Here is a 16369-nt window from a genome sequence, read left to right as displayed (position 1 = left end):
TTCATTTAAATTTAGATGAACAACATTGTATTCCGTTGCTGGTGTTGTCCTTCTGTGTGTTGGTGCTTTTAATCTGTGTCAAAATATTTTCCATTTACGAGCCAGAGCCAGAGTGTTTCCTATATGAATTTTAACGCTTCGGGAAATGTTTTTCGACAGGACCATGTAAAATATATACGTGGCAATATATTTTCCACAAATTCTTTACCCTCTTCTCTTCCTCATTCTCTTCCTTTTTTATTTTTTTATTTTTACTTTATTATTGTTTTTGTTTTGTTTTTGCTGTTGTGCTGTAGGTTTTTTATTGCACATTTATGCGAGTATGTGTTGGACTTTTGCTATGAATTTTGGGGCTATTTGTTGTATTTGCTTTCAATATTTGAGCTATTCGCTGGGGAGGTTTGGCAGGGCAGGGGGTTGTGAATTGTGGGTTGTAGGGTCTAGGGATTAGTTTCTGGCAGTGCCAAAATATGAATTGGTTGGTATTAAATCGTGTATTGCTCGATGAGAGATCGAGGGACTTAGAAGAGATTTGTGCAAAATAAAAGCTTAAGCTAATATAAAACGATTCTGAATGTGCAAGCTGGCGAATGTGTAACATTCTATCAAAGAGTAGGCATAGCTACGCTCTGAGGCATATAACGGGTGAAGCCACAATCAACTGAATATCTCTGTAGCCACTTAATTGAGTTCAACATTGAGTAATACTTTCATGCAACTGTTTTATCATTGCGAAAGCAAAGTCATGTCCTGCTGTTTGCATTTGCTGTTGGCTGTTTCTGGTGGTTGTTGCTGCGCTGCCACAATTATTTATGACTAAAATAGTTAATGAATTGAAAAAATTGTTCGTGTCAGCAGGGAGCATGAAATGTTTTTATGCTACAGATGCCCAGAATGCGGTCGCTTCGCTGCTGCTGTCGATGTGTGGTGGCACTCTACCCCCGCCATCACCATGCCCCAATCCTGAACTGCACTGCCCTGCTCTGACTCGCCTGGCTGCTCCTGAGATTGGCAGTTGCATTGATAAGTGCTTCAGGCCATAAAAAATGTGCATGGCTTGCTCTACAGAACCGTACCTTTATTTACACATTCGAAAACCCGGCTGTGCTGTTAGTCAGAGGCCCATCTGGGCTGCTGGACTGGGGAAAGGTACTGCACCAATGCGTGACATGCACAGGAAATTGTTTTAATTTTCGGACTTCTGGTCTTATGTTGTGACTAAGTGAGATGACTAAAACCCGGTGATGTCTCGACTGGGATACGGATACGGCAGCTTGCAGCTATAAAAAGCTGGCTAGAAAATGGCCAGAGCACTCAGTACCATAGAAGCAGCCAAATGATGCAGTTGGTAGCATTTCTGGTTCTTTTCTCTCCGCTTATGGGAGCTCTGGTTACCGCAGACATATTGCAAGTGACGGCAAGCGAGAGTCCAGAGCCAGGACTCGCCGGTAACCGCTCCCTGACGGAAAAACACAGCACTCCAGGCAGCAGTACAACGTCAAGTACCTCCCCGCGAATGCACAACGGTCTCCACCATGAGAATCCAACACAGAAATTCGATGTGAAAAATTACTTTCGGACGAACACCACTCGGCTCGGATCGAACAATACGACGGATCCGTTTGGATACAAAAGATACTCGCCCACCTCAGGGGAGCAGCAGCAGCAGCAACAGACCATTAATAATACTCGCCAACAGCTGTTCAAGGCAACGTTCGTAACCCCGCAGACACCTACATCCACATTCTCCTTGGGCTTTGGCACTGGCTCCCACAGATCTCCCACACACCCCTCGAGGATCACAGCAGCTGCATCAACGAACATTCGAACCACCAAAGTGATGCTACCTCCAGAGAGCCTGTTCCTATTCGGCTCTGGCAACCTGAAAACCACCACCACCACCTCCACTACCCCCTCAACAATGCCCAATATGATGGAAGGGTGTGCTGGCAGTGGAGCGATGCTGGGAGCCTTGCAGCCCCTGATTCTGTTTGTGACTGTCATAGTGACATTTCAAATGGGAAATTAAATTCTTTAGTTTGTTTAAATATTCCCAATTAATAATGTAATTCCTTATCTAATGTTGTGTTATGATATGTATATCAATTAAATAAATAATACCCACTAACTAATTACTTGAGACATCTTTTCCCATTAATACTACTCATGTGAATTACTAAATGAAATAATTATATTCCATCAGCTGAGATTCCGCAGTTCTTATGCCTCAAATCAACTCAAAATCTCTCAGGATTATTATTTAGTATAATAAATTTAATTATTTGTATATATTTGTTAACTTTTTGATGAATTCTTCCTTAAAATATGTTTCCTGTTTATGCAAGTGACATTCAAAATGAACGATTAACAGCAGACAAAATGGGATTTTTAATTAATTTTTCACGAAAATACCAATTTAAGTTTCAGTTCATTTTCATTTATATTTATATTTCCGTGATGTTTCAATAAAATTGTAGCTGAAAAAAACTTGAAAGAATATTGGATTAAATCAACGAAAAAATGTTCAGGCAAAAAACTGAGTGTATTGCAACAAAAATGCAGATATGTACGAGCATGTACTTTATACATATACATATATTTATTTATATAGTAAAATATGTCACAAACTGTTCATAAATTCATTTAGCGCATGAAATTGGCGCCACGAACAGAATTGCAGGTGCATTATTTAGCGTTTAAAAGTGAATTTCATATATTGCGCGGCAGACAAAAATCGCACATTCGCATATAAATAAAAATACACACATGTGCACATAGATAGTCCCACATGCAGATACATACACACATATAGAGTCCCATATTTTGAATATTTGATACACGTTTGCCATTAGGAGGGGCGTGACATCACCGACGGCTATCGAAGTTTGTTGGGAAAAACTAAACAGACTGTCAGGTGTCAAGTTCAGATAGAGAGAGAGGGAGAGAGACAGAGCGTGAGGAGGTGGGGGAGAGAGTGAAATACTTTGGTGTGCCTAAGCGGCCATCAAAATGCCATTCAGAAGTCGCCGGCATGCAAAAATTGTGCGCATCTGTTGGCTCTGCCATTGGCCCCATTTTCACCTTCAACTGACTGCATGGGTTCCTGTTCCTTAAGCCCCTTCACCCCTTCCTTGATGCACTTCCGTCGTTGGGTAGCGTCAAGTTCAAGTTCTTTTCACTGTTGGCTCATGTTGACACAGCTGACGCGGGAAAAATGGAGAAAAAACAACTGCAACATGGCTGCCAAAAAGTTGTCCAAACTTTTGTCCGCTCAACGCAAGGAGCCAAAAGCTGTGCAAGAGGTAGAGCTCTTAAATCTCCCTGTCTCAAACGGTAGACATTTCTATGGAGATTTAAAAAATGCTTTAATTGTGCTTTATTGGATCTTAAATATACCCCTGGGTGAAGGGTCTGAAATATCTAATAATTTCTGGGTTGTTTTGAGCATCATATTCAGTGGATTATGAATACTCTGATACTCCCAGAGCTAAGTCTTGGAGTTTTAGAAATTATCTCGTTCTTTGTTATTTCTTCCGGAGTTTCTTCCGTTCTACTGGTGCACGACTGAGAACTCAGTATATTTTGTAGACACTGACCCAGAGGAATATAAAAACAAATTTCCGTTAGATATATCAACCTTCGATTAGTATATATTTAATTTTCAAATGATCCTAGTGTTTTTTTGCAACCTTCGCCGCCTTCTTTTTGAATGCTTTTACGGCTTTCTTGGTTAGCTTTCTTTTAGTTGTAGCTGCTTTTGAGGTGGTTTTGACGGTGGTGCTAGGTGCCTCTGTGGTAGTTGTGGTGGTGGTGGTGGTGGTTGTGGTGGTGGTTGTAGTGCTGAGGGCGTCATTTAGCAACTGATCGTAGGCCACTCCCTGGAAACTCATGACAGGCACATCAATGGCACGCGGCCGGCGATTAGCCACCCTTTCAGGGCCCAGATTCATGGTTTCTCTTTCCATGAAGATGCTTTTCGTGGGTCCAGAGGTAAATAAGTAGGCGTTAATGTCTTCAGTGGTTCGTGATCCCCTGAAACGTCGCTGGTGTTTATACTGAGAGGACAGCGTTATAATAACGATCAGGCTGAGGATGGTTAGATATTTCATATTGCTGCTGTGTCTGCTGCTGCTGCTGCTGGGGAACTGAATTTGTGTAAAATCATTCGCTGTATTTATACGGAAGAGAAGCGCCGGAAGACAGGTGCCCCGAATAGATAGTACAACACATTATTTTAAGTGAGGCTTCTGTGCTGGGGAAAACAGTTGTTCTGTTCCAATTATCATTTTTGCCAGAGATTCACGAGGCACGAGTCACTCTCACAGTCGCTCTCAACTGCGTGTGTGCTGGTATAAAAGTTTGGTTTCCGGCACCTGATAATCAGTTCTCTCCACAACACCAAGCAATGTACAATCGCAGTGGATTCAAAATGCGCTTCCTTATCATTGTTTTGGTCACCTTTTGCCTTGCCGGCTTGGTCCTGCCGAGGGCCAGCACTGAAGAGCTCCACCAGGCGAATATTTCTAATGACGAAGCTTCGCTGACGGCGAAATCAAACAAAGCTCCTGTCAAGTCGGAGCCACCGACGACGCTTTCCCATATGCATTTCTTTTTCCGGCACTTGTCAACCACCACAGCACCGCCGACAACTGCAGCCAGAGCCAAGAAGCGCTTGACCACCACCAGACCAGCCAAGTCCGGGACCACCTCACCAACCAAAGGCTCCAAGATTCCCGACACCAAGACCCCCCCTAAGATCGACAAAAAGATACCCAGCAAGCCGGACAAACATTCCGTTTTTACGACAACAAGCAAGAATGAGCTGAAGGGCACCACGAAAACCCCCACAAAGACGGACAGAAACCGACCGACTCCCAGCACCAAAGAAAACACCAAGGTCCCCAGCAAGATGGCCGGAAAACCCACTGCCAAGCCTTTGAGCAAGGCCATCAATGCCCCCACAAAGGCGGAAACGAAATCGAAGCCCAAAAACGAATATAAAGCGACGACAGGGAATGAATTGAAGGCCGCGGTTAAAACCCCCGCAAAGACCGACACAAAGCTAACTCCCAGCAGCAAACCAATCGCCAAGCAGCAGACCAAGACAACCAACAAGATCGCCGTAAAATCCACTGCCCAGCCTGACTCCAAGGCTCCCAAGCACGACACCAAGGCCCACGCCAAGCCCGACACCAAGGCTCCTAAGCACGACTTCAAGGCTTCCACAAAGATCGACACAAGAGCCACCCCCAGAAACAAACCAAATATCAAGGTCACCACAAAGATGGATGCAAAACCACCCACCGCCAGTACTAAAACGAATACTAAGGTCCCCACCAAGATGGATGCAAAACCTACCGCCAAACCTGACATCAGGACCCCTCAGCCCGACCCCAAGGCCTCAACCCCAAGGACGGACACAAAACCTAACCCCAAGCCAGAACACAATACAACGACGAAAAGTGAATTGGAGAGCAGCACCAATGTCCCAACTAAAATTGACACAAAGCCCACACCCACTAACATCAAGGTCACCCAACCAGACACCACCAGCCCCCAGGCAAAGGCCGACACAACAGCAATTCCTAGGGCAGAAAATACGACCCCTACCCAAGGTGATATCAAGACCACCACCGCCAATACACCTACTGTGATCGACACAAAACCCACACCAAGCACCAAAGCCACCACGGAACAGTCCGAGAGCAAGTCCGATCACATGCCCATCGGCGAGACGGAGGCCACGACGCACACCAAACCCAAGCCAAAGGCAGACACCAAGACCGAGACGAAGACGAACAGCAAAACACACTCAAAGGCGGAGACCAAAACCCATCCGAAGGCGCACACCAAAACCCATTCGAGAACGGACACCAAATCGCACTCTAAAACGGACAGCAAAGTCCATTCCAAGACGCTCTCTAAAGCTCATTCGAGGACAGACACCACAAACCACATAAAGACGGACACCAAGAGTCACACGAAGACACATGCCAAGACCGAGCCAAAGACCCATCCCAAAGCACACGTCAAGCCCCACTCAAAGATCGAATCGAACACTCATCCCAAGCCCCATGCCAAGCCACACCCCAAGAGCCACTCCAAGGGCCACACCAAGACCCAGCCTCACCCCAAGATCCATGCCAACCATACCGACACTACCAAAGTTCCTGCGAAAACTCAAAAGAATCGCCGTTCCAGCCATGGCAATGAAACTGTTATCCTCAAACCTGATGTAGTCAGCAACGGCAATGGATCGATCTGGAAATTCCTGGAGACTCCCAAGCCAGAAATGATAACAACTACGCCTGTAGCTCCTGTCAAGGGAGAAATAATATCCACTACGCCCGCGGCTTCTATCAAGGGAGAAATAATTTCCCCTACGCCCGTAGCTCCTGTCAAGGGAAAAATAGCACCAACTACAACCACGGTTCCGACTTTGCCTTCTAATACCCCCGCTCATCCAATTCTGGAAGGATTCGCCCTAGTTGAAGCCTCGAGCCTGCACGAGGTGGATCTTGCCATTCACAAAATGATGGAAAGCACCACTGTGGAGTTTCGAAACAAAGGGTTTCGCTAATGACGATTGGAGGAGCTGGCCAATATTCATTTCTTACTCGTAAAAACATTAAATACAATCAAAAACAAAAATAAAATATAAAGCCGAGTCCAAGTTAATTTTTCTCAAATTTTAAGTAGTTTCTAGCACACGCAGATAATGACCATTGAGCGACTGGACATGCAATGAATATTAATTGCCCCACATGTGCAGCAAATAGAAATAGAAATATAAATGCGAGAGCGCCACGCCCCAAGCCATAAAACCATAAATCTCACACAATTAGCATTAAAATGCAATTTGGGGCAATTTAAACACACATCGCAATGTACTCCAAAAATCCAACTCGTTCTCTGCCCAATCCCCATTGATAGTGAGCATGCAATGGCCCCGACATGGATGATGCCAAATGCAAATGCAAAATGCTTTCTCGCCAACGTTGAACGGGGCAAAAAAAAATTCAACAACTGGGCCATAATTTCCAGTTACTTTCTAATCTGCTGATAATATTAGCGCTCATAAATTTTCGCTTGCCTTTGTGTGCTCGCATTTTTGTGCCACTGGAAATCTGTTTTTTGCCTGTTCCGTACGTTTTTTATTTATTTTTTTTTATGAGAAAGCATCGGCCCCGCTGAATTTAGCCTTTCTTTCTTGTTATTTTTCGGGGCCGGGTACTGGTCCGGGGAATGCAAATATTTTTTTGTTGATGGCCTGCAGCAGCTTTTCAAATATTCATTCATGCAAATTCATTAAGATTTTTTAGCAACTCGCGGACCGCGTTATGAATGCAAAGGCCGCAGAGAAAGCAAAGAGACAGCAGGCAAAAAAATATTACGTATACGTATTGTGTATTACGTATACGCCGCCGCAACGGAACAAAAAGTGCTGCTTTGCTGCCGACTCTTTATAACTCCTCATGCCTCTGCCTCTGCATCTGCTTCTGCAGACGATTGAGTTCTTCTTTTTAATATTTCGTTGGTCGACCGCCATTTTCCACCTTTTTAGAGACGGTCGGAGGAAATTCTTATGCGTGGAGGAAAACATGAAAATGTGTGTGGGTACAAAAAGCAAAGCTGTCTATGCTATTAAAAATACAACATAGTAAATTAAAAAACAGAGCAAACAGCAACAACAACAACAACAACAACAAAAAAAAACAAAGACGCCAACAAAAAACATGTTAGAAAAATGCAACAAAAGCACTGGAAAATATTCTTCGCCTACAGAGCTTCCCGTCGCCATCTTGGCTGCGGCTTTCCTTTTCTCTCGTTCTCTCTACCCTGTACCCTTCCGCTTTGCCCTCCTGTTTCTTTCTCCTGCTTTTCTATTTGCATTTCGCTTTAGTTTTTTCCGCCTTTTCACAGAATTTGCCGCTTTTTTAATTTCTCAACAAGCTTTTTGACGTCAAAATAAGCGTAATATTTAGTTGTGCTCCGCAGAAGCGAGAGCAAAAAAGGTGAAAACAAAGAAGGAGGCAGACATTATGTTTAGCAGCGTGGAAGTAAGCATATTATTTCGCTATTTTCATAGACTCTACCTCACGCTGTTGTTGCTGTTGGGATATTCAGTAATTATGCAGGTGAAAATGCAAATTTTAATAAAGAGAAATTGGCAGAGCTGAAGTGCAGGACGGAGCCCAACCCATGCTGTGCCACAGCCAGAGTCAGAGCCGGAGTCTTTCGTGTTTCACTTTAAGTGGTGGGAAAACTTCCCTGGGACCTGCTTGGATAAAGTAAATTAATGCACAAAATATATGTTTATTTTTCGTTTCAGATAATCAATACGATACGTTAAGAGATAACTGAGTCTAAGGAGATAATTGGGTAAGTTTTAAATTTTCATACAGCATATAAAATACAATAAAACTCAAGGACTTTGCTTTATTTATTTGTGTTTTATCATATTTGTGAAACCTTTTCAATATATTAACTGTCAGACCGCAAAAATTATGCCAGGAAAGAAAAGGAACAACGATTGAGATAAATATCGCGCATATAAATATCATAAAAGAAAACGCCATAAGAAAAAAAACGGAGAAGATTATCTCGTGAAATGTGTGTGGGGTACGGGTGCGGGATGGCTATTCCAATGTTCGAGAAGTTTGAGTTTAGATATCAACGACAGTTTATCTTTGGCTTTTCTTTCTGCCATGTTGGTATGGCATGGCCACACACCCACACACCCACAGACCGACATACGACATACCCACACCCAGCAGCAATCCCAACCAATGTCAAGGCATTATGAAAAATGTTGCACGCCTAAAAATATGTTGGGGGCTAAAAATGCAAAGCAATTTAGTGGAAAAAGCCACAACAGAGACAGAGGCAGAGGCAGAAGCCTCTACATCGACACTCGTAGGAGGAGAAGGAAACGAAAGGAAAGCGGAGCGAGCAGCCTGCTGGAAACAGGGAAATTTCTGCCTCTCTGGTATGCCTTTGTGGCTTTGTGGCTTTGTGGGTGGGTTGCTTTCAAATCAAATGAGAAGGCACAAAGCGAGGCAAGCATACACGGAGGCATATGAGTGGGCACAAGCAGATCCAGTGGCAGAGGCCGAGGCAGTGAGGCACTGAAGGAGCATGTTGCTACTGCTACTGCTACTGGCTGGTGATGGCGGTGGTGGTGGTGGTGGTGCAGAGTCATGTCGAGGACACACGCCCAAACTAATTTATTACTTTAATTCGCGTTCAAAGTGGCTGCCGTTTGTCTGTCGTTTGCTGTCGTGTGCCCTGCTTCCGTTTCCTGTTTTACAATTTTTGTTGAGTGCCAAGTAATAAATGATGCGTCATTGGGGCAGACATCCACCACACTCTCCACTCCCCACTCCCCACTGCCCACTCCCCAAGCACCTACTTCCCAACTCAGGCCCCGTCACATGTATCAAATTATGCGTCGCCATGGTGTCGTAAATCGTTTTTCGAAACCAAGTGCCATCTATTGGCAGTTTATGTGCTCCCCCTTCGGCATTCGCGTCTGTAAGTGTTCACCATCGACTAGCAAAGGACAGCTTCTAGCCCAGTTTTTCATTTTTATAGTTGTTCCTTTTCAGCTTACGGAACGTGCAGCAAAGATGCCTTTTGCTTTAATCTTTTTGTGATTTAAAGAATCTTCCGACTTTAGTGTGCCATTCACTTATTCATCCGATCATTTCAAGTGCCCTCATATGCAGTATAAACAAATTTTAATGCAAATATCAGTGGGAGTCGCTGCTCCAGTGGCCATCGCATATCGCTTGCTTTAGGGAGCCATCGCGCTAAACCAATAACCACTTAACACGTTCACGACATCGTCAAGAGCGCAAACAGCCAGGACCGCCCAGGACCTCCTACGCCCTCGCTTTCGCCCCTGTGCCCCAATAACAATCATACGCACCATTGTGCAGCGCAGCCCGTGGTGGTCGTCAGGCCATCAGGCCATCAGCAGTCGAGGAAGAAAATCAAATTTTCCACCGTCATTAAACGCTTTGTAAGGCATCCCTGACGACGTCCTGGCAGATATGTCGACACCGGCAACGATGGTGGCAACTTTAAGCAGGTGCTCCTGCTTCCCTGCGTCGCGTCTCTGGGATGATCCACACTTTTTTTTTGTTTGTATCATTTAATACCGTGAACCGTGAACAAACGAAAGAGTAGCCACGGCAGCTGCTTGTTAATAAATTTAAAGGACATTAAATTTGTTAACAGCAATTTAACTATTAACGAAACCCGTTGGCTGTGCCCAGGCAAGGCAGCTTTCTGGTTCATCCATTTACAAGGATTATTATCTTGCTTTTGCGCTTCCCTCATCTCATTCTGGCTTTGGCTTCAAGAAAAATGCGGACAACGCAGAAGCCAAAGTGAGAGACCAAAAGCCAGACGAAGGAGCCGAGCCACCAACAGACAGGCCAGACAACGGAAGTGGGTTAAAAGCAGAGCACACACACACACATCGAACCACCGCCCCTTCAGTTTACCACGTACACGTATACGTACATGCATATGTGTCGGTAGGTATGTGTGTCTGCCAGTCGTAAGCCATAATATCGATTAAGGATTATGATAATGATTGTGTGCTTAAGTTGTAATTGCAAAACTCAAACAGCCACACACGCAGATCCTCAGCTACATATACACATACTCGTATGTGTATGTAGCAGTAGGCACCCTCCACTCCACCGCCCGCCACCCTTACCCACCCCACTTTGGGGTAGCTTTGGGTTCGGCTCTCCAGTTCGCTTGTTTGTCGCTCAGGTTTATGTGCATGAATAAGTCGTGAAGATTGATTAGGAATTTGTGTCATGGCATTAGTGCTCTTGTTGTTGTCGTTTCGTGGTGTTGTTTTTGCTTGTCGTTGGCTTATAATTGCTCAATGTCGCACAACTCTCTTAATATGGCTCATGGCTCATGGTTGTTGTTACTCAACCATCGAACCCGACCCAAATCCGCCTCTTGGTTAATTCGACAGGAAGGCTCAAAATATGCTGACACTCGTTCCACTCAAAACGTACGTACACACAATGTATGAATAATGTATGCGTATACAGCAGCTGCCTACAAGATTTCTAGACTCTACTTTATAAGTTTATTGACTTTAGTTTTATACTTTTCTAATTTCTCCATCTGCGCATTATTTCTGTAGTTAGTGACAGCTGTTGTTGGATACTTTCAGACTGAAGTTTCCCAAGTCACTGATTTTTCCAGTGTATAAAGTTAAAAGCAGCTGCAGCACGAAGACATTATTCGGCCACTGTATAATTGTCTCTCGCACATGAAACCAACGTCAGGCCAGGCCTTGAGGCGATATTAAACGACTCCTCAAGTAACCCATCAAGTTGAATATCTACCCTAATTTTGTGGTTTATCAAAGGGGATTTTGTACAGAATTTATCAGTATCGAATATGAAACATTTCCAGTAACAAGAGCTGCAGTTCATTCCCATTATGAAGACATGTTGCAACATTTCTATGGTGAAACGCATTTAGATATGAGAATCCACCTATCAAGTTGAATTCCATGCTAATTTTTGTGGTTTATCAAAAGGGGATTATATTTTGAATTTCGCAATGTCGCCCGTGGGGACGTATGCGCAACATTTCTTGCATTTTTCGCAACTGTTTTAGCTCACTTTGGCTGGCAACGCAACAACTGACAGCTTCTTTTGTCACTTTTTGCACTGGCAGCCACTGAATGGGCTTGCTGTTGCTGTTTGTTACTGCACCGCTCCACAGCGGCAGTACCCGGTGCCAGAGTACGAATCGCGCCACAGGAATGGCACACAAAAAGCCGGAAACTTTTTAGCTCTAAACAGCCAAAAACAAATAGATACGCCAGTCACTCCGTTTACCTACGATTTACCCTCCTCCCCGTTTAGCCGCAGTACTCATACTGGCAGTCGTACTCCACGTGCGTGCTTGCCTTCCTGTTTGGGGGGCTCTGTTCTGCTTCTGCTTCTGTTTCAGTTTCAGTTTTTGTCTGTTGGTTTTTGCTCCAATTTTTCGCCCCTTAGTTGCATTTCAGAGAAAGTTTTTACACATCCCCGAGCTGCTGTTGCTGTTGCTACTGCTGCATTGTTTTTCATTAGGCATTAAAAATTGTTTTCCCTGCGTCGTCGACTTAACGCGCGGCTACTTTGTGATAATGCAAACTATTCATACTCGTATAGCGAGAAGTTTTGCACATCCCTTGACAGCGGAGCGGGACAGAGTGACATTCTGTGGGACATTCTCTCTGTGTGTCAGGCTAATGCATGCCATGTGCTTGTTGCAGCTTTTTTCCTGTAGTGTGGCAGCCGTCAGAGACCCAGAGCAGAGCTCTGAGTGGTAGTTAGATGCAGGATAAGGCATGCTAATTATTTAGGATCCAGACTCATTGGCTAATTCGTAACAGGAGTTGTGCGGACCAGCTATAGCCGATAGCTGCTGAGTAAATCAGGATAAAATGGGTTCCAGTTTGGTTGCTATGCACCGAAGGGAAATCAAATATGTTAACGTTCCATTTACCATATGCTGTAAATGATATCGATTTCCACAGCAGGTAAATGTCTAAGATGGAAATGGGGAAAAGGTATGCCAGAAGCTGCTTGCTGCTGGCGGAGGACACCTTAGAGCTGAACAATAAGTGGTTGTCAAAAGTGGGTGGGGTAGGGGTTGCTTTAACAAATAGAATTTGGGATTTTGCCTTTTCGCCGCCCCGGCGGATGGAAAATAAACCAGAAATCCATTTCCTACAGTAACGTTGGCAAGGGATCAGGGCTCAGCGCATTTTTAGTGTGGAGGCGGCGCATGTGAGCGGAATTTCAAAAGGCGACCAAAAAACCAAATCCAAAGCCCGAGAGATGATAAAATATCATAAAAATATTTGCTTTATGTGCGCCCCCCCTCGCACGCGACTTTGGCGTTGTCTGTGGCTGTGTCTGTGCCCCATCCATCCGTCTCCACGGGGAAGGTGTATGGACCGTTGGTGGGCGAATGGTGACGCTGGCGACACGAGCATTTAGCGCGTTTTTGGAAGCAATCAGACCCCACGTGTGTGTGTGTGTATGTGTGTGTGTGTGTGCTTGTGTTTGTGTTTGTCGTTTCAGTTGGAGTTTGAGTTTGTGCTGGCGTGAGCAAATATTATGCTATTTCCGGCCAAAGTGGTTTTTGATAGTCATCTAACCAAAGTCGGCATCGCATACCCAGCCCTGAACATGTGTCGTCTGAGAGGCTGAGGCGGAGACTCTTCAAAATATCGATTTGATTTACGAGTGTGTCTTGCCACAGGCCACGACTTACATAATCGAATGCCACATTAATCCACCGCCAAAACGGCCACTCCACCACTCCATTGGATTGCAGTTGCTGTGTCAGAGAGACAGAGAGAAAGATGCCCTCTAGGACTGCTGTTGGCTGTCTGTTGCTCATACGAGTGTGCGAGTGTACGAGTGTACGATTATATGGCTAATATGCATACCTGGGGGCACTGTTTGTGCTTAAAAATACATTTTAATACTGCATTACAATGCCAAGCACGTGTCGGGGTTTTAAAAACTTTGTCCACACCAGACTTGCATAGACTTGCACATGGCAGAAGAAGGTAGTGGGAAGGTGGGAGAAGGTATCGTGTTTGGAAATAGTTTGAGTTTTCTAAAGCAGAAACGCAAGTACTCTGCCAGTCCCTTCTGTAGTGTTCCCTTTTGTGGATCCATTGCAAACAATTAGCTGACCAACAACAGCCAAAACGAAGTTCCAAAGTAAATTTAATTTTGGAAATAAATAAAACCCTTTTATCTTAACCACGATGTGCCACACCTTTCCCTTGATTAATAGAAATATAGGAATACCAGAAATTATTTCATGATATTTTCAGCGTTCTAATGAGGTTACAATTTCCCAGACTGATTGCTCCACTGGTTGCATGAACTTTGCCATATTCGATGTACCTTCGATGACCTAACTATCGTGTGTCCCGAAGCTTCCTAATAATGGCAATTGCAGCACTGCCAGGATGCCAGGACGCCAGTTCGAGGCGGCGGCAATCTCATGCGAATTTTTAGCACGTATTTCTAATTAGCACATGCAATGCGCCACTAAGCCCGGAAGCAGCTTCTCTTCTCGCTTCGTTTCAGTTCAGTTCACTTCACCTCACCATCCTCCTTTCCTATACCAAAACCATCTTGCCGCAGAGCAAAAGTCAGCGTGACCAGCGTCAAGTGAGCAACGATGAGTTCATTAGGGGCGAATGGAGCAAAAGAGAGAAAGGGAGGGAGAAAGCTCTCTCGCTGCGGCACACGCCAAATAATATCAACGTCATTTGGAGAATGTTGACACAAACTGCGGTAGCGGATGGAGCGAGTGGAGCGAGTGCAGATGGAGCTCCGAGAGTGCTCTGGGAAAGTGAATGAACCGTTGACGCTGCCGATGACTGGGACGTGCTTTAACGCCTGTCTTGGAGCTTTCGGGCTTGTTTAACCAATGCAAGCGACGACTGTTTGCCATCGACAATCCGTAGTTTGAGTCTGTCCAGGGGTCCGATATCCGGAGTTTGCAATCCTCGTAGCCAAAGCCTGGAACGTGTCCTAACTTAAAAGGCGCTGGAGAGTGGGACACACGGACACACACAGCCGTCTGCATCTTTAAAGTGTACCCTGCTTAATTGTTCGTAAAATTGACCTGCAATGCTGCTCCACAGACTCCTCCCCACCACCCCTCCAACCAATCAATCAACTTTTATTGATTTTATTTAACAAATAAATGAATAAAATACACTGCAAATGCAAAGCGGGAGGAGGAAGGCCGAAAACAAACTCTGTGGCAACGTTAAAAACGTTTTTTATTAAATTGCACAACAAATTTATTCCGGAGTCACAGTCACAGTCCGGGGTGTGGGAGGAACAGAAACAAAAAAACAATTGCCTTTTGCATAAATAAATAAGTGCAGAAAAACAACAAACAAAAAAGGAACCAAATGGCAACTGTCAGTCACCTGTGGTCTTGTGACAGATGACGGCACGGGGATGCGGATGGATGCATGTGCGGACAGGCTCTCTGAGAAATGTTTCACGGAGGCAGAAATTTAATTAAGATGCAACAAATACATATGTACATACATGCGTGAAGGGGTTGAATTGCGAAAGGATAATGCAGCTTATCCAACATACCGCCACATATCCCCTTTAAGTTGTCCCTCAAACTGCCAAACAGCTACAGCAGCAGCAGCAGCCTTCCTTTCGCTCGATTTAGTATGCAAAATATGCGAAATTCCATTCGCATAATTCGAATGTTTTTGGTAAATTCGCGCGTACAATGGAATCTGAACAATAATTATGGCGCTGTCTGTCGGAATAGTGTTGCATGGCCGCGCAGGCGGGCAGGCAGACAGGCAAGTTTTCTCGCTCATCAGCCGCTTTTCCACACCATCAATTCCGAATCAATCAATGTCAGTTTGCCATAAATCATGCACACATATAGAAAGGTGTAGAAAAAGTTCCACACAGGGCTCAGAATTAACACCCGCCCCCCAACTTGGGGATATAGTTTTGTATATATGTATGTACATACAAGTATGTGTACCTATGTATGCATCATAAACAGATGCTGCATTATATATTATTTATAATTTTCATCTGTGTGTGTGTGTGTGGCTGAGTGTGTGTGGCTGAGTTTGCATTTTAAAAGCAACTCTAAGATGGAGAAAACTTTTACCGACAGGGTTTTCACGGAGTTTTTCTCCCTCTGCCATTGCCTCTGCCGTGCCTGTATGTCTGGGCGAGACGCATTTTCAATTAGTTTCAATGGCACTCGGCACACGTGCCATAGGAGTCGCGTCCTGGCAAATGTATCAACGTCACGGGCACATACCGCACGGGGGGGTGCGCGCCCTGAAGCTCTTCATAGCCGTGGAATAGATTGCCAATAAATGCACCATTAAATCAGCTCCATCAGTTCGATAGGGGATAGGGAATAGGGGATGTGGCTGGGGCTGCAAAGGGGAACCATTGAATTGCTCCTCTCGTGTCGTTTTCTTGGCAAACTTTTGCATAAGTAATGCACCCAGGCCAGGCCAGGCCCCGAGTCGTTCGGTTGCGGAGAAAAGAGCTCTTAAGAAGTTTCAATGGTTTACAAAAACCTCTTTTGGTTTTTGGGGTATTATGCAACCCCATCTTACTTCTGGAAATTGTAAAATTATCAAATTACATTATCCCGCACACGAGCTCGTTTTATATTCTGTGTAATTGGGGGAAGAAAGCTTTCCCGGTAGAATAATTATTACAGCCATAAGCCGCTCTCTAGTGGCTCTCACTATATTCGAAATAGATTGAACTGTAATGGGTGAGTGCTTCGTGAATCCTGT

At 44.6% G+C, this 16369-nt stretch overlaps 2 protein-coding genes across 17 annotated transcripts in view; both read left to right on the top strand.

Moving 5' to 3' along the window:
• Nucleotides 1-16369, top strand: part of LOC111077461 (hemicentin-1) — a 145716-nt gene that overhangs the window by 48484 nt on the left and 80863 nt on the right. For all 16 annotated transcript variants that reach the window (XM_041592197.1, XM_041592192.1, XM_041592193.1 and 13 more), the window contains exon 3: nt 8333-8382. The gene's annotated coding sequence lies outside the window, so the exon portion shown is untranslated. The remainder of the gene's footprint in view (nt 1-8332; nt 8383-16369) is intronic.
• LOC111077466 (mucin-2-like) lies at nt 4406-6580 on the top strand. Its single transcript, XM_041592170.1, has one exon. It carries the CDS (start codon nt 4406-4408, stop codon nt 6578-6580), a length of 2175 nt encoding a protein of 724 aa, XP_041448104.1.

This window comes from Drosophila obscura, unplaced genomic scaffold (assembly GCF_018151105.1).
Source record: "Drosophila obscura isolate BZ-5 IFL unplaced genomic scaffold, ASM1815110v1 contig_170, whole genome shotgun sequence".
In the NCBI taxonomy this organism is placed as follows: domain Eukaryota; kingdom Metazoa; phylum Arthropoda; class Insecta; order Diptera; family Drosophilidae; genus Drosophila; species Drosophila obscura.
This window is presented reverse-complemented; position numbering and strand designations above follow the sequence as displayed.

Excerpts from the sequence above, each read along its gene's own strand:
- LOC111077466 (XM_041592170.1), top strand. The coding sequence starts at position 4,406 with ATGTACAATCGCAGTGGATTCAAAATGCGCTTCCTTATCATTGTTTTG.